The following is a 24,659-nucleotide window of genomic DNA, read 5'->3' on the forward strand; positions in this document are numbered from 1 at the left end:
GAGTGAATAAAGACCACAAGGACTTCCCCCCGGCGACTGTGACCAAGAATCCAGCACCCAAGGACTCCCCTCGACGCTCCGGACGACTCCTGCAGCCTCAACACCAGGGACCCAACCAACGGCAACCAGCAGTGGGTAAGATTTCGCGACGCCTAAAGACACCCCTGCACCCGGCACCCCACGGCCCCCTGTGCCCAACTCTTGGGTGTCTACCCAACCTACAGCTCCCCAACTTACCCCTCGAAGTGGTGGTCGCACCTGAAGAATCACCGTCCCCGAGCTTGCAGCCTTTTTTCGTCACGCAGCTTTCCCATTGAAATCCATTGGGCGCCTGACGGCCCAAAAGCACCCTGCATCCAGCCGCCCCAGTGTTGCTGGGAGTGCACCTAATACTCTGTTCGACTTCCCCACTTGCCCTGAGGAAGTAACCAGGAGCTCCACTCCCACAGCCGTGTGGCCTGCCTGCTAGCAGCCACCAACCGAAGGCCCCCTACCCGCCATAGGCTAACATTGGGCCTACTCTCTCTGTACCCGGCTGCCCCGTGCCGCTGAGGGTGTAACTACAGTACCAACCTGAACCTGGGAGACCCCCGAGTCTTACCCCAGATCCTTAACTCTGCCAGTCAAGTACTTACCTGAAAGCCGATAACTTACATTTTTTTTCCATAGGGTAACATTGACTGTCGAGTGTTGAAACTTTGAAATATTCACTAAAAATCATCCAGTCAACAAAAAAGAAATTACTCACCTGTTATCATGAGAGATCCCAGTGCGAGATCGTAGTACCCAGCACTGACCAGAAAAAGTGATAACTGTGGTTTCTAATAACCTGATTTGTCCCCATAGGATAACATTGCCTGGTCTTCACCAAAAATTCTTCAGTGTCGATTTATGCAACATACAAATATTCCTTTAAAAATCACCTGTTTAACAAAAACGATTTCCTTCAACTGTTTTCAGGAGATGCACCAGGGCTGAAACCAGGACCCAGCCCGGAGTAAGAAAAACGTTTTTAAAGTAAATTATATTGCAGTTTGCTTAAAATTCCCATTGAGCTTAATGTTATCATTGTGTTAAGTGTGTGTTGCATATTGCAACAACTGTCTCTATTGCACCCAAAAGTCTATTGCTCATTGAAAGTATTCAACTGTGGCATCTCTTTCTGAGAAAGTATTTTTATACCAACCTGTGGTTCTAAAATAAAATAACAAGTATATTTTTTTATACACATCAATTGGCCTGGAGTTCAGTTCTTGAGTGTGTGAGACCATTTGCTGACTCTGTGTGTACATCAAATGCTTTACACTGTCCTCTGATACTGCCTTACTGCTCGACCAAGCTATCACTTTGGAGAGTAAGGTTATATCTAACTTTAGCCTCTGCCAAACCTCTGGAGACTGCTGGACTCTGTGCACACTGTACCCTACTTTGGTGCAGTCTATACAGAGCCACTTTCTTACAGATGCAACCTATTATAGTACACTGTTTGGTTGGACTTTTTACAGATGTTATATTTGGCATAAGTTATATCATTTGGAGAAGTTTGTGATGTTTATGGGGATGAACTTCATGGTTCGAGGACTTCAATTTACAGACATATATTGGGATGAAAATAAATATATCCTGAGCAGGTGAATGTCCTTATTAAATCAGTACAAAATAGACGATATTCTTTTCATTTAATCTTCAGTATTCCAAACTTGGTCCTAGCCAACACGTGTTTCGTCTTTCTTGGTGTCAACCATAGACTTCGTCAGGGTTAGAATGTTATAAAATAAGTAACCATTACTTCAAGTTCAAACAAAGTTTGAAATCACAATACATATTCAGAATCAACCAAATTCAAAACTAACACCCTAATAAAAGTTGGTGTAGCTAAGCACAAGATGGAAGTAATCCAAATAAAACCAAACACACAAATACATATAAATAAAGGAATAAGGTGACCTTATTCCTTTATTTATATGTATTTGTGTGAAGTCTATGGTTGACACCAAGAAAGACGAAACACGTGTTGGCTAGGACCAAGGTTGGAATACTGAAGATTAAATAAAAAATGAAAAGAATATTGTCTATTTTGTACTGATTTAATAAGGACATTCACCTGTACGGATTTAAGCTCAGGATATTTGTTTTTGTTTAGAAGGTAGAGATCCTTTTCCCTACTGGCTGGTTAATGGTGGATGACCATTACTTTATCCTTTGAGCTATCTTTCTTGGAGTGCTATTTACTATTCTTCAACTCGGCGCAATTTTCACCCAGTCATCCGGTCATTATCATATTGTATATATTGGGATGAAATGGTAGTACTCATTCATATCCCTTGTGTTCATCATATAGTATTATATACATATATAGGTATTATGTTTGTGCACGTCTCTTAGTTGTATTACATATTATTTGTATATTGTTTTTAGGAGTACATTTGACTGTCAGCCTAGAAATTAACATTTGGCAATGACCTATGTTTCTGAGCGAACCTGAATTGCACTGGATACATGAGGTACCATTTTAGTTTCGAAAAACTGAGATTTGTTTAATTCTTTTTAAAAAATGGGATTACTGTTTCTTCTTTAACACTTTATTGACGGTGGTTCCAATGAAATATGGTGCGTTTCATAATTGTAAGAGCTCAATGGTAGATGATCTGTGATAACAAAGTTAATAAACATTACTTAGGTGGAGGACATCTGTACACTTTTTTGAATATTACATGCAGTCTGTATATAATAGGCATTATCTGGGCATTAGGCCTAAAAGGTCTATTTTTTTTTAAAGAGTTTTTTAAGTGCTTATGTGAATTGTTTGTCATGATTTTTGTAACCCTGAAGAAATTCTTATGAACGAAGAGCATTGGCTACTACAAATGAATTGGATCAGGTTTTAATGAATGTGAAGAAGCTTATGGATTAAAGACTATTTTTTTTACTTTACATTGGATCATCATGTGATTATAAGAGGACTCTCAAGTTTACTTATGTGGTCTTCTGCTGGTCTTACTTCAAATTTGGATTTTGGTTTACTTCACATGGAGTGCTGCACCGTATTCTTGGTAGTTCTGAAATAGGTAAAAACACACTTTTTTTGTTTTATGCACGGGGACGGTTGTGGTAGGTCCTTGGTTTCGTGAACTCTTATATGACGTTATAAAATCCTCACATTACCTGTGATTACTAAGACAATGTGATGTTGACAGCTAGTGCCAATGCCACAAGATTGTGAGTTATAAATGGTTATAGATCCTCATATGGGTTGCACTTCCCTTTCAGTCTTTTTCCTGACCAAATTCTGGCTACTTATCAATCCTTACCCCCTCATGCTAACATGTTTCTCCTTCCTCAAGTTCCGGCATGCTCCATCTGAGGCCTTGTTGTTCCTAGGCACAACCACCATCAAAATAGTTTTTAATTTCTATACATCATTATCACACAGACCAGTTTGACCATGAGACTTGGTCGGTCTCTCTAGATGATCCACCCCCACTTACGTTTTTTACCTGCTAGTGCTTTCTGTGTCACTTGTCCATCATGACCTGCTCAACTGGACTTTTATTACTGGCCTTTTACCCCCTTTCTTACTGAAAGCAGGCGCCTATCGTCTTGCTCATCCAAAAGCTTTCATTGAAAATGCCCATGCCAAGTAATTACAGGCCAATATAAGGATGCATTTTCCTGTTAAACTGAAATAAGTGAATTCTCAGCTATCTAACCTAATTGTGAATAATTCTCCTTGCCCCGATTCAAGGGGGATTCAGGGCATTTCATGACAAGGAAGTAGCACTGGTAGCAGTGCAAAATAAGTTATGCATTATTCTTGATCAGAGGGGTGTACCTGCCCTGATATTCTAAAAACCATCAGTGGCTTTTGATACTATGTGCCATGGCATATTACTGAAGAGCTGTGGACTAGATCAACTCCTTTTTAACAGATCATGTTCCATTCTGTTTAATCTCTATGTGGATCCTCTTGCAGAGATCATTTCATATTTCCTGCATAAGCTATGCATATGACACTCAACTAAGTCTTAGACTCGATGAAAATACTTGTTTGGCCAGCAACAAATTTCCAATCGGGCTTTGGAGCAGTGACCAACTGGATGTCCTAAAGAAGTCTTAAAATAAATTCGTGAAAAACTGAGGTAATGTTTCTTGGTAGCCACCCGCAGTTTGGTTCTGAGGCTGATGGCTGGACACCATGGGTCACGGTCTCTCCCCCTCTACACAGTCAGGAATCTAGGGCTTGCATTCAATGCTGAGTAATCCTTTACACTAACAGACAAGGTTTCTGCTGCTTGCTTTATGCAAACTCAAACTCTTGAGGAATATTGCACATTTTCTTTCAGAGGACAGCCCTTATCCGATTCTCCAAGCAGCAGCTGGTGCATGCAAAGACTACGTTAATGCATGATATTTGCCTTCAAGCACCATCTCCCAGTACCAACTGGTGCAGAATGCTGCAGCTAGACTACTTCTTACACTGCCCACTCATGCTTCAGTTTCCGGCCATGCGGCGGGCCTTACATTGTCTCCCAAATCACAAATATGTCCTAGTCAAAAGCCTCCACATTTTGTTTTTAAAGCTCTCTATCACAGCATTTACTTTTTAATCAAACACATTCTGAGGGTACACGCTGGACAGAACCTTATGCTCGCTGGCACACGTTTTCTGAAATTCTGAAATCTCGTCTGGGTGTTAGGGATTTTCTTATCAAGTGCCTTTCTAATTATTTGAAATTTTGGAAAAAAGATGAAGCTTTTTTTTAGGTTCTAAGAAAGTGCTAAGTGCTGATTGTTATGTATAATATGCTTATGGCGCTAGGACGCCTTTTGGCATTTGCACACTTTATAATAATTATAAATACATTTTTTTAAAACACATGATCATGCAGCATATTCACTGGGCTGAATAAGCCCACAGTTTGGTTTTCACTTGCTTGCTACAAAATTACATTAGAAAACCTAGTTTCACAGAGCTATGTTATAGCTATTTCCATTTTAATCTCAAGCTCTTTATAAACCGAGAACCTGGCTCATTGTTTAAAAAACTCTACACCAAAACACAAAAATGAAATTCCTTTGCATACCATGCCAAACCTTGATCCTTAGAAGAGTTCAGTTTTTCGGTTTTCTTTCAGTTTCACATGCCTACTAGTATTTAGGACACATACAACTGCAAGTTTAGAAGACTTATCATGTTTCAAAACAAAGCATCTTTTGCATCAAACACGAGCTTGCATGCCACCCATCCTACATCTCCTCCCGCAACCTCAGTGAGGTCCACACTCTTCAAGTAAAGAGCAGATCAAAGTAGGAATTACTTCTTTTCCAGCCTCTATCCAAATACGCTGAAGTGCCCTATTACAAAGTTGTCCAGTTGTGGCTCATCAAAGCTTGGCAGAGGGATGGACACACTCTGAAGTGTACTGTTGTACTAGTGTGTATGCACACAGCATGGGGGTGACAAAACACGGGAGAGCATGCACACAAAGACTTGGACAAATACTCTTGTAAGAGCTGGAGGCCAAGTCAGAACTGCAGCAATAACAAGGAAGTGCCGGGTCGCTGTCTCTATATCACAGGTCGAAGTGTCCAGACTCTGCTAGTGGAATTTACATTTTTGTATACATATGATGGTGAGAATAAACTTCACGATTGATTCATGGCAACTAGTATAATATTGTGTACTGCAAGTAGCAGAACATCTTCAGTCCTGCTCCCCTGTCCAGTGCTCAAGGCAGTTTTCATTCCGTCTCTGTGATCCACAAATATATGAGTAAAATTATTTAGCGCACACACAGCAAAAAAACATAAAAAGCGAAGTGAGGAGCACCTAAGCGCTGCAGGAGAACGAAGTCACCAAAGATTTGGCAATGGTAAAGGACAATGTTATGTTAATCAACTATACCAGAAGATTTTCAGAAAGTGGGAGGTGTGGCACAGTCAGATTTGTTAAAATAAATTATGTCCACGTTTGAGAAGGAGAACTGGACATACTGTCAACATCAGGAGAAGGGTTCACAGGCAGCGATGTGTTAAGCAATGCTACTTTTCATTCTTACTCAGATTAGATTCTATGCATGGACTAGGTGCAACATACTACACCCACCTAATGGTTGTGCGCCAGAAGCCCATTGGCCAATGCTACTCATCAGCCATCGGCAATACCGTTGGAATTTAATAGCAATTCCAGACTGTCCAGCAGATAAAAAGGAGGAAACGGCCTATCCCCTCATTCTGTTCCTGCTTATCGGCCATACATCCCAAATACAAGGAAGCTGAAGAAAACTGTGACACCCACAAGAGAGACTGTAGCTGGGGCAGTGAAAAACTGACGGTAGTTGATGCGGAAGTACCAGATCACAGCTAGCATTGCCACAAAAATCGGGAGCATCAAGTTGCCCAAGTTGAGTGTGACCCCTGCTGGTTCCGTGACCACAGCGGCATTGTCAAGGCTTGAAACAGTGCTGGCAGGTGAGACATGGCAGTGGATCACACAGTTGTCAGTGACGTTGAGGGACTGCAGGGTTCGTGTCTGGTCCTGCAGTAGCTGCCCCTGGTATATGAGCTTCAGCTGGTTCTCTTGGCCAGGAAATGATTTGCTTTTGAGAAAAAAGAGAAAATAATTATTCTCCTAGTGCAGGCAGAGCAGTGTGATCTATTCTTAGAAGCGAAATTCTTAGAAAACATATCTTACAGAAACACGTAGTGAATGTTATGGGTAAAATGGTAATGTTCTTCCCTAGTTCGAGCCCTCAGCCCACACATTTACTTGTAGCAAATAGTATGCAAGCAAAGTTACCAACGTTTCTTATCCCAGCACCCAGGCAAACAAGGCAACCACTGCTCCAGCCACCAGAGTACAAGAAAAGCTATCACTGTTTTGACCCACCTGCACATATAGTGCAACTACCCTCCTCCAGTGCACATATAAGGGAGGCTATACTGCTCTCCATCCAATACATACATAGGTGATGCTACGACTAGACTGGTATTCCAGTACTCATGCATGTAAAGCTACCAATAGTTCTACATAGATGTACATACAGGTCAGGCTACCATTGGCCTTACCCAGATCAAATACAGGTGTGGCTACCAGTGCCTCTACCTTCTGCTCTACCCAAATGAATATACAAGCAAAGAACTGGCCACACTCCAGCACAAGCAGGTGAGGCTATTACTCTCCTACTCCAAACCCATACAAGTGAAGCTACCACTACCCACAGCACATACTTGTGCATACACAACCTGACACCTCTAGGTGCCAGATTACTTCTGCCCCACTGCCTCATCTTCAAAGTGGATTCACACAATGCTGCTACTATTTGCACCGCAAAACCTATACAGGTGATGCCATCATTGCCCATACATTTAGCCTGTACAGACTGGACCACTGTCAATGTCCCAGCAAAAGAGACAACAGCTCTCTATCTTCTTATACTCGTCTCCCTCCATCTTCACTAGTTTAGTTACATGAAAATGAGGTTGCCGCTGTCTCTAACTAACAGCACATCCCAGTAAGGGTAACACTGCCATAAACCACCTGAACATGATAGTTAACTCCTCCCCAGCGAGTATCGTATTAGCCAGCCGTTCTTTTCACTTTCCATTTCCTTCCAGTGCACATGTAGGTTAAACGGAGTAGCCGTGCGCTTAATAAATACCTGTTAACATAACATAACTTAACATAACTGCATCTACCAAAGGTGTACAGACATTTTAAGGTGTTTAAACATATGAAGCGCAAACTATTTAACTTGCCTCTCCGCTACTGAGGGCTTGCAGATTAAGCTAGCTCTTCCCAATATGGTTATTCAGGTTACACAATCATTACTGAAGGTGAACAAACAGGTTAAGCTGATCCCACCCATACAGCTTAGGGTATCTGTACCTGCAATAGCAGCAGTGCCCGTAACACTAAGTTAATATTAGTAATAGCCATCCCAACACGGATTGATTTATCACTCAAATACCAACTTTAGATATATTTTGGAAATGCAGCAATTTTTCTCCAAAAAGCAGTTAATCAATCTGCCATTCATATAATTTTAACCAAGGAAAAGCTTCAAATGTATTTCAGTGTCCTACACATAGGACAGCTACTTACAGGTAACTGGAGAGCTAACAGTAGCTCAGAAGCTACTCGTTGGAGAAGCCTGGTGTAGACCATCATAACTGGTGCGACTGTCACAGCTTCAAATGCATATACTCATGGGATAAAGAGGTTAAGCTGCCCGTATTCGTGTTGTACACAAACGCCTGATTATTGCTACTGCTGTGGTAGATAGAGAAACAGCACTTCATCTACTTCAGATACAGATGTAACCAGGTGCTTGGGGGTGGTGAGCAAAACGGGGTAACCTCTCCCCTTAGAGACCTCAAAATCTGGGTCTCTAGGGGAAAACGCTCAGTTTCACATGTGAAGCCACTTCCACTAATTGAGAACTCTTTACTCATAGACGAAAATAATCGGTGGAATTGGCTCCATAGTGCACTATCAACAAAAACAAAGGATAACCCCAAATTGTTTCACCATCTTTAACACCGCATTAAAAATAATTTCCTGGAATGCGGCTGGATTCCACAGCAGCCCAGAGAAACTTGCTTTTTTATCTTCTCTGGGTGCGGATGTATTGTGCATTCAGGAAACATGGTGCATTGATATGCTAACACCATTAAAAGATTTTTATGTCCTGGAAGTACCAGCTGCGCCCTCTAAGAAAGGGCATGCCAGGGGGGGGATTGCCTGCTTACTGTCAAACAAATTGCAATGGAGATTCTCCCATTATATTGATCCTAGTAGACTTTTCCACACAATAACCCTAGAAAATCTGTTCCATAATGATAAAAAATATCCTATGGTAATTTTTAATGTGTATATACCCCCTGAGGAGTGTTTTAATGCTAGTCTGCAGCAGGTTTTCCGTCATATTGAACAGATAAAAAACTCCCCATCTTCCCCTGTAATTTTGCTTGTAGGTGATCTGAATAGCAAAATTTCTAATGCTAGTCTAAAACTCTTCAGGAATAAAGTTAAGGAAGAGGTACACTTTATTCCCCAGACGCTTTTTCCTGAGAACCTGGTGACAAATAAAAGAGGGAAGATTTTGTTAAAAGAACTAGAGACAGGGGATGGTATTATTTTAAATGGAAGATTCCCTTCTGACGTCCCCGCTAATTATACTCATAAATCCCCATTTGGGTCATCTATTTTGGACTATGCTATTGCAGACTATGGCCTGTTTCCCCATATTCAGGACCTTAAGATTATCCCTACGTCACTCAGCGATCATAGTATATTGTTTTTAACAATGTCTTTAAATCCTTTGAATACGGTGTCTTGGTCGCTTAATGGCAACGAGGCTACCTTCCATGTTTCTACAGGAAGGTGCTTCTGGAACTCTGCCGCCACTAATGGGGTGCAGGACCTTTTGGCCGATACCCTAATGGTAATAAACGAGTGGAATGGCAGCGAATTAGTTTATTTTGAAGAATTCATGCGAAAGATTTTATTGTACGCAAAAAAAACTGTTCCCCCTAGGAAAGGAGAGGTAGTTCCCAATGTATTGCGTACTCTGAATAGGGAATTAAATAAACTAGTTCGCGAACAGTACTTAGAAAGAGGCCTGGAACGTGGGAAAGAAATTGCCAGGTTAAAAAGAAAGAGAAGCAGACTCAAGCTAAAAATTAAAAAGGAAAGGGAGGATGAAGTTTGGATTAAATTGAGGGAATCTGCTGTACATGGTAATATTAAAGACTTTTGGGCAATAATTGGGAAGGGATGTGGTACGCGCCATTGCCCTATCCCCATTCCTATTCCAGAAGAGGTATGGTCCTCTCATATCCGAGAGCTCTATGCAGGGAACGGGACTTCAGGTACTGATAACTTCATATATGCTGCCCCTGAAGACCTGGTATTCCATCCCTCAGAGAAAGAAATCGAGACGGCAATAATAAATATGCGGTCTTCTGGGGCCATGGGACCGGACGAGCTCCCTATGACGGTCCTCAAACAAGATCCCTTAAGTTGGAGCAAAATTTTGTACCCTTTGTTTAAGGCGTGCCATCTCTCCAAAATTGTTCCCGCTTCCTGGAGAGGAAGTATTTTGGTCCCCATCTTTAAGAAGGGTACAAGGGACAGCCCTAGTAATTACCGCTTGATTGCACTCCTCGACTCTATCGGAAAGGTCTTTGCGAAATGCCTCCTTAGTTCTCTTTCCGATTGGGTCGAGGACGGCAATATTCTGCCGTTTTAACAGACCGGTTTCCGAAGGGAGCATGGTACGTTAGATAATCTTACTGCCCTTCAGGTGATCACAGATAAATATGTCCAGGTGAGAGGAGGAGTGATATATGCCGCCTTTATTGATTTCTCCACAGCTTTCGACAAAGTAGATCGTGGAACGCTGTGGAGAAAACTGGCGACGCTTGGTGTCCCTATCCCCCTGTTGGAACTGGTTCGGCTCTGCATACCGAGACTTGGTGCAGGGTCTTAATGGGGGCGAAAGGGGGCTTTCGGCCAAAATACCATCTCGGAATGGCCTTAAACAAGGCTGCTTATTGGCTCCCCTTTTGTTCTCCTTATATACGGTTGATCTCCCTGCTGCCGTGTCTGCCAGTGAGGGGATTGCCCCGATGATAGGAGGGACTCCAATATCCTGCCTGATGTATGCCGATGATGTTCTTATCCTTGACTTGACTCCAATCGGTCTTGCAAATCGGCTACAGGCTCTCCAGGCCTTTGCTAGCGATCATTACATGAAGATTAATATTACCAAAAGTAAAGTGATGTGTATAGCTGGTAAGAAGAAGTGCCGCTCTACAAATTACGGTTGGGCTATCGGGGGGCATAGATTGGAGGTCGTAACCTCCTATACTTTTTTGGGAAAAATATTCTCGGCCAATATGAGTGAGAAACTCCATATAGAGCACTGCTCCCGCAAAGCTCTTGCCCATGGCAATGGGTTAAAGTCCCTATACCAGGCAACGGGGAAAAGGCACTTTTCTAGCCTTCTAGAAGTTTTTAGAGCAAAAATCCCCGCTACTATCTTGTATGGTATTGAATTAATAGAGGTGAAAAACTGGGACTTTTGCCACAAGATTGAGGGGAAACTCTTAAGATCCCTCTCGACCCTAAACAATGCTTGCCCACTAGCCGCTTGTAGGCTTGACTTTGGACTCAGGAGTTCCTGGGTTCAGGGTCTATGTGCCCTAATAAGATGGGTGGCTAGTTTGGCTAGAGCGAGAGATGGTACCCTGCGAGTTCTCCTCAAAAATGAGCTATTGGGCAATTTTAAAGAGTTCTCTAAACTCGTAAGCAACTTTAGAAGGGCTGTAAAGATTCTTAAACTTGATGAAAGTGTTCTTTTCTCCTACTCTCCCACGCAGTTAAAACATGTCCTTAAGGAGGCTTCGTGGGAGTTTTGCTTCCTTTCTGATAAAAAGTCAGTTGGTGACAAAAGAAACGTGGAACCTCTCATCTCTTCCTACAGGTTGAAGCAGCCACAACCCTATGCCCTATGGAATCTACCGCATGGGATACGTAGATTTTGGTTTTTGCTACGATATGATTTAATTCCACTAAATCTACTGTTATCCAAATGGCATGGCACTCCGGCTTTGTGCAATTTATGTAAACTGAACAACCAGGACTGTATGCATGTATTATTGATTTGTCCTATGCTACGTAATTTGCGCAATCGTTGGCTAAAAGTAATTTGTCTCCGCCTTAGCATTGTCACTTTAAATGATTTTCTTCATGCACTTTATTGCCCTCCAAACTAAATGTTCTGTTCCTACATTTTTAACTTTTTTAAAGGATTTTTACCTATTTATTAATACAACTGGAGATATGTTGTCTGTCCGGCCTTGCTTGATTGTTTTGCTGATGTATATCGATTGCGGATTGAATTTTGTTCTCCAAACTTTTTATCTTTTGTGTATTTGATGTTGTGTATTGTATATGTTTATGTGGCCCTCTTTGAGAGCCAAAACATAATAAATAAATTTGAAATTAGTACTTCAGATACAGGATAATAACTCTGTAACAGCTCTCCAGATGACAGCATTCAAGTATGTGTGTGTTGTATAAATATATATGTACTTTTACAGAGCTACACATCTCCGTAGTAACGATCAACACAACACTCCATAGGGATACCTATTTTAACTTAATTAACAACATTGTGCCTAGCCCTTAGACCAATTAGAAACAAATTGTGGTTTACACATTCATAAGGCTAGCTTTAACCCTGTCGAATTTGGCACAAATTGGTAAGAGGGTAAACATTACAGGGTGGGTTTGAAAATAGGTACACTTTGTCAGTCAGTCAAATATTCTTTATTTCGGCGTAAGCCATAAAAGAAGCAGCAAGAATATGACATTTGTCAGATATTTAAAAAAGTTAAAACCCAAAAGATTTTATTATTTACAAAAGTGACAATAAATAATTTAAAAATCATTCAATTTTTACCATTTTTGTCCTTGCCCACCACATACAACACAATAACCTGGAAACCGCAAATACAATGTGCAAGTCCGTATTCGTTTTTAAAAGTCTATAGACTTTTTTCCTTGCAGTGCCCAGAGCCCAAGTTCTTAAACAAGTTAATGAGCTCCTTCTGACGTAGTTTGCCGTATCCTCGGCAGAAAAAGAGCACATGCAGGTCAGTCTCCTCCTTGGATGTACAAGCAGTGTATGCATTGAGCGGGAGACAGCCATAGCGAAACTGTAGATAACGTTTCCTGGCCAGGGTTGGATAAATAACATCAAGTACATTCTCCAGCATATATGTACATTTCACATCTAGGAATATAGATAGCCTGGAGCCAGCCCTAGCTGGGATTGAGATACAAATTGTCCATTTGAACATCCCAGTATCTCCTTATCAAGATCTTCCTAGTAATGGTTACCCAGGCTACTCTGGGATTCTCACACAAATCACAAAATCCTAGAGCAATCAAACAGTTTTTAACATACATAAGCCATGGAAACTTACTATTCCCCGAAATGCTAAGTATCTCCTCTAGCTCACTTCTATATACAGCAAGTTATGGGGTCGCCCATATCCTTCGCCAAAAAAGAAGTGGCCTGCATCCTACAACCTGGGTGATTGGTCTTACTCCTAGCTCCATGCGAAGGGGGAACAGAGGGGTGCTTACCGGGAGACCAACTATTTGTCTGAGAAATGTATTTTCGGTGATCAGCATTGGATTTATATTGGAGTGTCCCGACATCTCAGCACCGTACAGTGTCGCACTTCTCACCTGTGTTTTATAAATTTCTAAGACAGGGTTCATGGGTTTATGATGGGTATCCCTGAAGACTTTGGCCAGACCCCCGAGATTTGGGTTAGTTTAAGGTTTGCCTTTGTGACCTGGGGCTCCCCAGGATATTTTTTCATTTAGGGTAACCCCCAGGTACTCAAATTCGCTAACCCTCTCTAGTGGTGAGCCATTCAGGTGGGGGCCGGGATAAAGCGTTTTCTTGGGGTTGAAAACCATATATTTAGTTTTCTGTAGGTTTATTTCCAACCCCCTATTCTTACAAAAGAGTGAAAATCCATCCATTATTCTCTCTAGCCCCATAGAGGACTTAGACAGGAGTAGCGTGTCGTCAGCGAATATCAACGCTGGCACACAGCCCCGAGCCAGCTTCGGGGCATCGATGTTCTTGCATTGGCTCAGGGAGTGTACCAGACCGTTGATGTAGATGCAAAATAAGGTTGGGGCCAAAACGCACTTCTGTCGAACTCCCCTATTTACCGAGATTGGAGCAGTGAGGGTCCCCCCCTTTCCCATACCTAATTTTGGCATAATTCCCTGTATGGAGCCAAATAATATTCTCTAGGAGATATGGAGGTATCCCCAACTCTCTCAACACTCTCCACAAAGTCTCCCTGGGAACCAGGTCAAAGGCACTTTACAGGTCAACAAAGACCAGATAAAGGCTCCCCCCCTTCCGATACTACTGATTTCCAATAAAGGAGTTGGAGCCTAAATATCTGGTCCATAGTCAAAGTTTTTGTTTTGAACCCAGCCTGTAGATGGGACATTATTTTTTTGTCATACAGCCAGGTCCCGACTTGATCAAGAATGATCCTTGCAAAGGCCTTTTGAGATATATCTATTAGACTGATTGGTCTATAGTTAGAGGGTTGAAAAGGACAGCCCTTCTTAAATACTGGGATTACCTCAGCCCCCAGCCACGATTTAGGCAAGTTCATCCATTTTAGGATGGCATTAAAAATCAGCCACAGGTAGGGGGCCCAAATTTTAGGCTCTTTACTATATAACTCTCCTGTGACATTGTCAAGCCCTGTGGCTTTACCTATATGATTTTTTTTAATTACAATTTCTACTTCAGCCAGGGAGATTTGTGGGGAATCAAAATCTGCGGTAAGCACTGTGGAAGGAGGTAGCTACTGTGGCACCGTCGTCTGCTGTTGGAGAATACAAGGCTTGGTAGTGGGAGACCCAACTCTCTGCCGCTATGTTCACCTCCAGGGGGGTCCGACCCTCGCTACTACCACTCACAACAATGTTCCAAAATGTTCTAGGATCCTTGGATTCCAGGGCTGTTTTTAACATATACCATGTGTCTATTTCCCAGACAACCTTGGCAGAAGCAATGCTTTTCTTATAACTGGCCCTAGCCGTTTTGATGTCGCTCTGGGATTTATGTTTAATAGCCTCTAGAAGAGTTTTCTTTGCCCGTTTACAGCTGCTTTTAAACCACGATCCCTTTTGTTGGCTCCTTTTGACCTGCAGGCAGGGTCTATAAAATGCTTCTCTTAGTTTACAGCAGGTGGAATAATTAATGACCTCTAATTTGCTGTAGGTTTCAGGTAAGGCCCCGTTGTCCACCAGATCTGACAGAGTCATTAAGTCAGGAATGATACTTTCATAGAGTAGAGCCAAATTCACTTGACAGTTTTCCATCTGCGCCCACTTGACCTTTCTTTTGTTATTTGAGAGGAATAGCCCATCCCTGGCACACTGATCTAAATCGCTTGGTCCCGTTTTTGAGGGGAACTCTAGAGTTGCTATCAGGGCGTTACGATCGCTATCATGCCTAGGTAAGATGGTAAATTCGGTAACGAAAGACCAACCTCTGGTTTCTATTAAAACGTAGTCCAATATTGACTCGTGGCCCACCCTGTTGAAGGTGTATTTACCAGGCGAGTCGGAACTAAATCGACCATTACAGTCGCATAATGAATGTTTCAGGGCCAAAGACTTGGTTTGGAGCGCCAGAGAAGACCAGGCCCTAATCGGGGTTGAGTTTAACTCGGGAATGACCCTTACCTCATCTTCTTCTCTACCACAGGAGTCATCAAAATCTTTTAGGGGTTCATATTGGCAATTCAAGTCACCACCCAAAAGGATCAGACCGTCTTTTGAGTCGCTCGACATTACTATATCTAGATGGTCTATTGTTGGTGACTCCTTCCAGTTTTTCACGGGCCTAGAATACACATTGATCAATTTTATTTTGTGATCTTTGTTAAAGGACAGGATAAGGCCCAAAATGTCAGGCCCAGTTTCTTCTATTTGTGAGACAGTACATCCTAGATGGGTCCCAATCCAAATAATTAGTCCTTCCGATGGTCTTCCCTGCCCTTTCGAAATGGCTATTTTGTAAAAGGATGCAAATCCCGGACGGGTGTATTCCTCAACAGCCCAGGTTTCTTGGAACATGCAAATATCACAGGAGTCTACCAGTGTTTCCCAGTCCGGGCAGTTCGATTTATTTTTGATGCCTGCAATGTTCCATGTAAGAAACTTCAGTTTTAGACTGAGTTTTGATAAGGAAGAGGAGAAATTAGGGGTCCCTTCCATAGCAACCTCGTTTGAAGCCATCAAGGAGGCAAACAGGGGAGGACAGGTGGAGTTGTCTAAAGGTGATTCTACCTTGTTGGTGGACCCATTTCCTCTATTGTGCAAATGCCCATTTCCAGCCTGCAACTTGGCCAAAGTCAAATTTGGAGACAAAGAAACAGTAGGTGGATCTCGTACAGAACATGGATAAGCATCATTGGGACTATGATCAGATTCCACTTTCTCGTGATGTGAAATATCAGGTCGATTCTGTTCACTAACTGTCCCCTCTAATTCCCTGCCCGCTTGAGTCTTCAACAGTCAGTCTACTTTATTTAAATGCCTAAATCTATTTTGTAAAGGTAGAGTAAACTGGAAGGGGTTTTGGTAACAAAACTTCGGTCATCCTTGTGGGGCGCACTCGGTGCCAATCACTTGTACCAATACCCTGATCCTCACCCCTTGTACTAACATTATTAGGCACATTTTTTGATTTGGAACCAATTGACCACATCGCGAAAAAGTCAATGGCACAGAGTAACCAACCACAAATTTCTACTAGCCAACTTTTTCTTTAGAAAGTCTGTGGACAAGCCTCTTTTAATGTTCCATTGGCCACAAATCGGTCCAATGACCCACTTGTGTCCCACAGTTCCATCTTGGCCACCTTCCATCATTTAGATATCACCACTGTCATTGCACTTTTGGATGCCACAAAGTCAGACTCTGCTAGATTCCTTTCCACTGATGATCGTGAGAACAGTAAGCCCCATGCTGGCCTCAGATCTGGTTAACCTGCCCAATTCCCCAATATTTAGGGGCATTATTCCTCTGACCTGGAGACATTCAATTGGTGTTGCCCTGCCAAAAAAACCAACTAACTTTGATGCTACAGACTGTGCAAATTATCGCCCAATATCTCTACTGCTGAACTGTGCAAAGATATTGGGAAAATATATCAATCATCAATTATCAGCATTTCTGGAGGCATGCAATATGCTGTACACTTTCCAGTCAGGTTTCCGTGAGGGTTTTAGTACAGAAACCGTGCTGCTAGGCGTTACTGTACACCATAGGCGAGTTCTGGATTGTTGAGGGATGCCACAACTCATCTTGCTGGATTTAAGCACTGGATTCAATACAGTTTCCCATCTCATTCTTTTACGAAGACTAGCAGATTGTGGCATCCAGGACATTCCTCTCTCATGGGTTTGCTCCTTCTTGCAAAACTGAACGTTATAGGTGATTTTGAAGCTTTACGAGTTCTCTGATTTTAAGCTGCCATATGGGGTACCCCAGGGTTCGTCTTTGAGCCCTACACTGTTTAAGTGTTATGTTTGTCCTCTGTCCGATATTTTAGAGGTACATTGCTTGCTTGACTCTGTTCTCATATGCTGATGGCACACAGATTATTATGTTTCTCTGTCTCAGGACGGTGTGAGTCCACCCAACCTTAGCCCAAGCCTGGTGGAAGTCGCAGGATGGATAAGGAACAACTACATAAAATGTTATTGAAACAAGACTGAGGTTTTAGTGGTTAGCAATCAGCCTCAATTCTGGGGCCCACACTGGTGGCCAGGTGGGACAAGGCCAACAACAACAGCAACAATACTAGTCATCCTTTTCTTCTGGCATTGTTAGCAAACCTCATTACTTCACCTTCCAACCAAATGTTAAGACCAGTCAGTGGCAGAATTAAACACTGCCTGCATTACTGGCGCTCCACATCGCTTAAAGGGCCCTTCATTATTCAAGCTGGTTCCAATCTTCCATTTTTGGATACACCTCCTTGTATTTCTTCTGTTTATTCTCCAGTGGATCACGGCTCAATTCTTAATAAGAAGTAATGATGTTACTCACCACATGTGCAATCCAGAGAGCGAGGAATGGGGTGCTAGTCCTATTATTTTTTATCCTAAAGGAGGAAGGGGGTCTAAGACCAAATCTATAACTCAGACTCTTGAATTAATTCCTCAAGAAGATGTTCAAAATAACAATGCTTGTTCAGGCTCTTGGGCTCATCTTAAAGCAGTGCCTGCAGACCGCAATGTGATGGTAACGAGTCAGGCAGAAAAGGCACGTACAGAGGTCATTCTACATCATCTGATATCTCGCCATGACAGTGGAAGCAGTACTTGGAAGAGCCTATGCGTCTAGTGAAGACAAAAGAGCACATTTTTCAAACCTGCATCCAAGTTTTCATCAAAAAAGCAAGAAAAGATGCAAAAAAATTCAACACTTTTTGTGAAAAAGGGATGCCTTAAAAAGGTAAATAGGTGTGTAAAACGTGATAGGGTTTTCAATTCCACAGCCTGGGAGAGGGGTTGGCCTAAGTCGACATCGGAGCTGAGGAATCAGGTTCGAGTCTCGGCAGGGACGCACAACAAATCTGTGATTCTGGGCAAATCACTTAATCCCCGTGCCTACCAAAAATTAATGTGTCCTCATTTAACTAGTGCTCGTGCAAAGCGCTCTCATGCCCAATACTTTCGTGTCAAGTTTGCGCTAAATAAAACTCCGTAAAACAAAATCTAAACACAAATCTATCGTTAGATGCGTTTATTCTGGAGTAAAAGTATAAGTTAGAAATTCTTTGTTTACATAAAAATACTTTTAATGTTTCTAAGGTCCTTTCTGACAGCTTCCTAAGGGTATGAATCCAATGCTTGAGGACACTTAGTAAGAAGTGTTAGAAGTGTTAACTGTTAGAAGAAAACATGTGGGTGAAATGAAAATGGACCACAAAAGATTGTGAATTAGGGGTTATGAATTAGGTAGGTTAGTATTGCATAGTATCCTTTAAAGAAAGACACATGCACATGGACTATAAACGTAAATTGCTGTGCCAGACCCTAACTCACACACACCAAGATATGAAGAAATAGAAAGAGAAGTAAACAAGGAAGGGAGGAAGAGCGAAGGAGAAGGAAAAATTGAATCCGAGGAAAAGGAATGAAACATGAAAATCTACAATGCAATTCTAGTACTTCTAATTCTTGCTCTCTCTCAGAACGATTAGATGAAACTTCTCCAACAGATGCTATTTAGTAAAAGGAAACAGGGTGAGCAGCATACCCCCGTACAATGGTCTGTCATAACCTGCCCCTGCCCTGTCCTCGCGTTTTTATGCCATCTCTGGGTGGACCTGGACTGGGTCTCTTGGGAGAAGGAGTGCAAGAACTTAAATACCAAATCACAATGAAATTAATTTTTCCTCATTTTTTGTTCTATTCTCTCTTTGCTTACCAACAGGTCTGTGCTGGATTCTACAGCTATAGAAATGCTTGGTGGAGGCAGTAAATGCCAGACCAGATGCAATGAAAACAGCAAGGGCATATCAATCGCCCCCGCGGTGCGGACGGGGGGTGGGCCTGAGCTCAAAGAGCATGGCACTGTGTACGGGCGCCAAGCCCCTGGCCTGACTGCTCCTGACTGGGTATGGAGCATGGGGGTGGGAGGCTCCATGCACTTTGTAGTGGGAGCCCCTCAAGTTTTGGTACGCCACTGGCAAACAGGTTGCATCGATGGAAAGGGTAATTACCTTTAACCTCAGTTTTCTATCATGAGGAACTACCCTATGGGTCTAATCATTGAATAAGTCCCGCCACTTATGACAGTCAGAGAACATATACTATGCAAAATATTTTTTTTATGAAAAGCCACCTTTAAATGTAAATGAAATTTAGAAGTCTATCTGTGGGCAATATCAGACAAATTTCATTTGATCTTTCATTTAAAAATGTTTTTAATTCTGAATGCCACTCGACTAAACCTAGCTATTCTTTTTTTTTTAATGTAGAGAATATATGGGGAGGGAGCTGGATTGGTTACCGCTATGTAAAGCTGCAAATGAAACATTACTTCTTTAAGAGAAAAATCGCCTGTATCTCAGAAAACTCTGGACTGCAGTTAGTTTCAGTTTAATTACAAGTACCCTTTTCATCCCCATCCTGGGATATTCACTGATAGTCAAACATGAAACAGACTAGCAAGTTCATGCCCAGTAACAATGTGTTGAAAATGGCCCTTTTTACAGGGTTATCCCAAACTTTTTTCTTCTTCCTCCAATTATTTCCTGACCTGTTTGTGTTGGTTTTAAGACCTGGGCACTTTACCACTGCCAATCAGTGCTAAAGTGCATATACTCCATGTGTAAATTGTGTTATGGATTGGTGTTTCCATGATTGGATATTTGATTTACTTCTTAGTCCCTAGTAAAGTGCCCTGAGTGTGCCAGGGCCTGTAAATCAAATGCTACTAGTGGGCACCTGCAGCACTGATTGTGATACCCATGCGAGTAGCCCTGAAAAAGTAACTCAGACCTGCCATTGCAGACTCTGCGCGCAGTTTGTAACGGCCATGTCGACTTGGCCAGTGCACACACTTGCCAGTCCCTACCCTCCCCATTTCTTACATGTCAGGCACCCCTGAGGTAGGCCCAAGGTACCCCTAGGGACCGGGTGCAGTGTATGTGAAAGATAGGACATGCACTGTGTGTGTGGCATGTCCGGATAGTGAATTACGGCCAATTTCGTTTTTCGCTATTTTAAGGCTACCTATTCCCCACAGGACAAAATGGGGAGTTTGTTTATAACATCTTATAAACATAACTGGCCCGGGGAATTAGGGAGTAAAGTAAAGTTTAGTATGCCTGAACTTAGAATCTAAATGTACTTCTTTTAGTGAAGGTTATTTTTACATTCTGTGTTTGAAAATACCACTTTTAGAAAGTAGGTAATTTCTTGCTCAGTCATCCCGTGTGCCTCTGCTGGAATGTGGATTCCCTTGTAGGGTGGGGAGCCGGAGTGGCTCCAGATAGTCTAAGTGGGTCAGAAAAGGGTTGAATAGACCTGGGCTGCAATTGGGGAAGGGGGGGGGGGGGGGAGATTTCCTTGCACCTCGAGGGGCCTGGTCAGCCTCTGACAATGCCGTCAACACCTCCTGCCAGGAAGTCACAACAGAGAAGGCAGAACTGGTTCTGGCTGGGCACAGACACGCTCTGCCTAAGAGATCAAATAATTTTGGGATATAAATACTGGGGCCCAGATCCCTGAACTTTAGAAATCTTTTGGATAAAGAAGAGTGCCAAGAAGAAGAGCTGGAGAAGCTGTGAGGAGGAACTACCACTTTGCTGTGTTGGCCTGCAGTGGCTGCTTCTGTCTTGGGCAGTGAAAGGACTCGACTGAACTTTCTGCAATCTACTTTTGTGAGTTTCTCCAAGGGCTTGAGGTAGAGCTTGCCCCCCGTCTAAGAAGTCTCAGGAAGAGTACAGACTTCAAGCTCTTCTGCCCTCAGCACTGGGAACTGTGTGTTTTGTGCTGCAACAGACGAAAAGCAACCGGACGACGTCCACGCTGCCACTCACGCCACCGCTCCAGACTCCGTGAGGGCACCGCAGAGGACACCGCCGCAACGTGACCCTGGTCTCACCTACGACACCTGCTGATGCCGCCACTGAGCCGCTGTTCGCACCTCGACCTGTTGGCACTTCACTCCGCGCTGCCTCGCTTCACGACTACGCAGCGGTATCCCTGATGACGACGCTCCACGCCGACAAGATGCACTGCCCTCATCCTGCACCGCAGCCTTGGCCTGCCCGCGCCATCGACTCCAGTCTGTCAGCCGATGACTGCGCTTCAGCAAAGACAAAGCTGCTGCTTGTACTGCGACCAGCCAGCGCCGCGACGAGCACCGCATTCACTTCGCAACGTGACTCTGGTCTAACCACGCGACTATCCGACGCCACCACCTAGTCGCTGCTCCCAGTGCGACCTGAGGGCACCGCACGTCGCACCGCAGCACCCGACACCTGCAGACCCCAGCACTCCTCACTTCAACAGAGAGGAATTCGATCAGCAATGCGTGCGACTTTAGGGGCCCGACGACTCCAGCACCGACCTGCGGAACAGACGCCTGCGGCTGCTGTGCTTTCGAAGATCAACGAGAGGTCGCTGATGCCCTGCATTTCTAAAAGGCACTGTTTTCTTCCCGACGCCGTAGCTGGCCCGCAACGCTGTGGTCAGCCAGAACTGTTTGGATTGGTTTGTTCACGATGTTGTGATAGCCCTGGACGGAGCTATCAACATCAAGGAACTATTTTTCGTTTTTGGTCCGGTCTTAAGTATATAAAAATATTGGATATTTTTCTAAACTAAACTAGTGTGGTGTCTTTTGTAGTGCTTGCACAGTATTACTGTGTTGGTTACTGTTGGTTATGTGCAAATGCTTTACACACTGACTCCGAGATAAGCCTGACTCCTCGTGCAAAGATACCAAGGGGGTGAGCAGGGGTTATTTTAAGAGTGTAACTCCCTTATCCTGACGAGAGTGGTGGTCTCTGCCTGGCTTTGGCTTTGTGGAGTTGTGTGGCTCACTGGTTAGAGGCGGCGGACCCGTAAGCTGAGAACGGCCCGGGACCAGGGTTCAATTCCCGACGCGGCAGGGTCGTGGACCAGGGTCAAAACGGACTCGATAATTCTCGCCTCGGTGCCTACTTTAACCAGGGAACACACTCGGCAACTCTGGGCATTAAGCTTGCCTCATCTCTACAACGGCCCCCCACAGACGCCGGGGATGCCTGGTTTCACCTTGGAGATACCCAGAAAGGGACCATCTCACAGGGAAAACCAGGAAGGGTTCCCCAGCGGTCTTCAGCGCCAGGATACTCCATGGAGTCGCAGTGCGCTTCACAAGTACACCCACATTTACATTTACATGCCCTAGCCTACCAAAAATCCTATTTCTAACACAGTGGCACTGTGAATAGTAATACATAAAGCAAGAAAGGGCATAAAATATACTAGCTGACAAGACGTAGCTCATTGGGGTGCATGCTTTAGAGCAGGGGTACTCAAAGTATGTCCCGCGGGCCAGTGGCGGCTCGCTGAGCTTGAGACACATCGCACCTCTGTTTTAACTTCAGCAAACACCTTGGGGAGCAGCAGTGCTTAATCAGAGAGACTGCTCTGTGGGGGCCGGGCGATTCCAGCCACAGTCAAGAGTGGAGCTGCAGGGGCGCTAAGAGGTGAACAAAGCCTCATTAACAAACAAATGGTTGTTTAAAGACCTGTGAAGTACTGGGGTGCCAGGAGGCTAGGCTGACACACAGGGGAGAGGGGGATGGGTGTGGGGGGGGGGGGGAGGTAAGGACAGCAGGAACTGAGACCCGGGTGAGGTGGGAGGGCAGAGCAGGGAGTGAGAGCCCGGGTGAGGGAGGTGGGAGGGCAGCAGGAAGAGAGAGCCAGGTGAGGTGGGAGGGCAGAGCAGGGAGTGAGAGCCCTGTGAGGTGTGAGGGCAGAGCAGGGAGTGAGAGCCCGGTGAGGTGGGAAGGCAGAGCAGGGAGTGAGAGCCCGGTGAGGTGGGAAGGCAGAGCAGGGAGTGAGAGCCCGGTGAGGTGGGAGGGCAGAGCAGGGAGTGAGAGCCCCTGGTGAGGGAGGTGGGAGGGCAGAGCATGGAGTGAGAGCCCGGGTGTGGGAGGTGGGAGGGGAGCAGTGAGTGAGAGCCCGGTGAGGTGGGAGGGCAGCAGGGAGTGAGAGCCCAGTGAGGTGGGAGGGCAGCAGGGAGTGAGAGCAGGGTGAGGGGACGGAGGGCAGCAGGGAGTGAGAGCCGGGTGAGGTGACGGAGGACAGCAGGGAGTGAGAGCCGAGTGAGGTGACAGAGGGCAGCAGGGAGTGAGAGCCCGGTGAGGTGGGAGGGCAGCAGGGAGTGAGAGCCCGGGTGTGGGAGGGCAGCAGTGAGTGAGAGCCCGGTGAAGTGGGAGGGCAGCAGGGAGTGAGAGCCAGGCGAGGTGACAGAGGGCAACAGGGAGTGAGAGCCAGGTGAGGTGGGAGGGCAGCAGGGAGTGAGAGCCAGGTGAGGTGGGAGGGCAGCAGTGAGTGAGAGCCAGGTGAGGTGACAGAGGGCAGCAGGGAGTGAGAGCCCGGGTGTTGGAGGTGGGAGGGCAGCATTGAGTGAGAGCCCGGTGAGGTGGGAGGGCAGCAGGGAGTGAGAGCCAGGTGAGGTGGGAGGGCAGCAGGGAGTGAGAGCCCGGTGAGGTGGGAGAGCAGCAGTGAGTGAGAGTCGGGTAAGGGCAGCAGGGAGTGAGAGCCTGGTGAGGTGACTGAGGGCAGAGCAGGGAGTGAGAGCCGGGTGAGGTGACAGGGCAGAGCAGGGAGTGAGAGCCAGGTGAGGTGGGAGGGAAGCAGGGAGTGAGAGCCTGGTGAGGTGAGACAGAGATAGAGACAGATAAAGACATATAGAGACAGATAGAGGCAGAGACAGATAGAGACAGAGACAGATAGAGACAGAGACAGATAGAGGCAGAGACAGATAGAGACAGGGACAGACGGAGCTAGATAGGGTCAGAGACAGTGACAGACAGAGACAGATAGAGGCAGAGACAGACAGCGATAGAGACAGACAGCGATAGAGACAGACAGCGATAGAGACAGACAGCGATAGAGACAGACAGCGATAGAGACAGACAGCGATAGAGACAGACAGCGATAGAGACAGACAGCGATAGAGACAGACAGCGATAGAGACAGACAGCGATAGAGACAGACAGCGATAGAGACAGACAGCGATAGAGACAGACAGCGATAGAGACAGACAGCGATAGAGACAGGTTGTTGGTGCCTGATTGTGCCGGCATCGCTTGCCCATTTCTTCGCATTTGTTGAGGCTGTGCCCCAATCTCGTCCTGCTTCGCTTTTTGGCTTGCTGCCATTTTGTTGTTTGTTATTGTGCCTCCCAGCCCGGCTCTCCACCCCGCTCCCGCCTCCCAGCTGCTCCTCCCTCGCTCCGCCCCCTCCACTCTCCACTTACGACAGATGCGTTGGCGCGCAGCGTTTACGCGCCGAAG

At 44.7% G+C, this 24,659-nt stretch overlaps 1 protein-coding gene across 1 annotated transcript in view; it reads right to left on the minus strand.

Annotated features, from left to right (window-relative positions):
- Positions 1–2,566: 2,566 nt before the first annotated feature.
- TMUB2 (transmembrane and ubiquitin like domain containing 2) overlaps positions 2,567–24,659 on the minus strand; it is a 111,161-nt gene continuing 89,068 nt past the window's right edge. The window contains exon 3 of the mRNA XM_086923923.1: positions 2,567–6,599. Coding sequence (XP_086780049.1) covers positions 6,245–6,599 — 355 coding nt within the window. The 3' untranslated portion in view covers positions 2,567–6,244. The remainder of the gene's footprint in view (positions 6,600–24,659) is intronic.

The sequence above is a fragment of the Lissotriton vulgaris genome, chromosome 5 (genome assembly GCF_964263255.1).
Source record: "Lissotriton vulgaris chromosome 5, aLisVul1.2, whole genome shotgun sequence".
NCBI classification, from domain to species: domain Eukaryota; kingdom Metazoa; phylum Chordata; class Amphibia; order Caudata; family Salamandridae; genus Lissotriton; species Lissotriton vulgaris.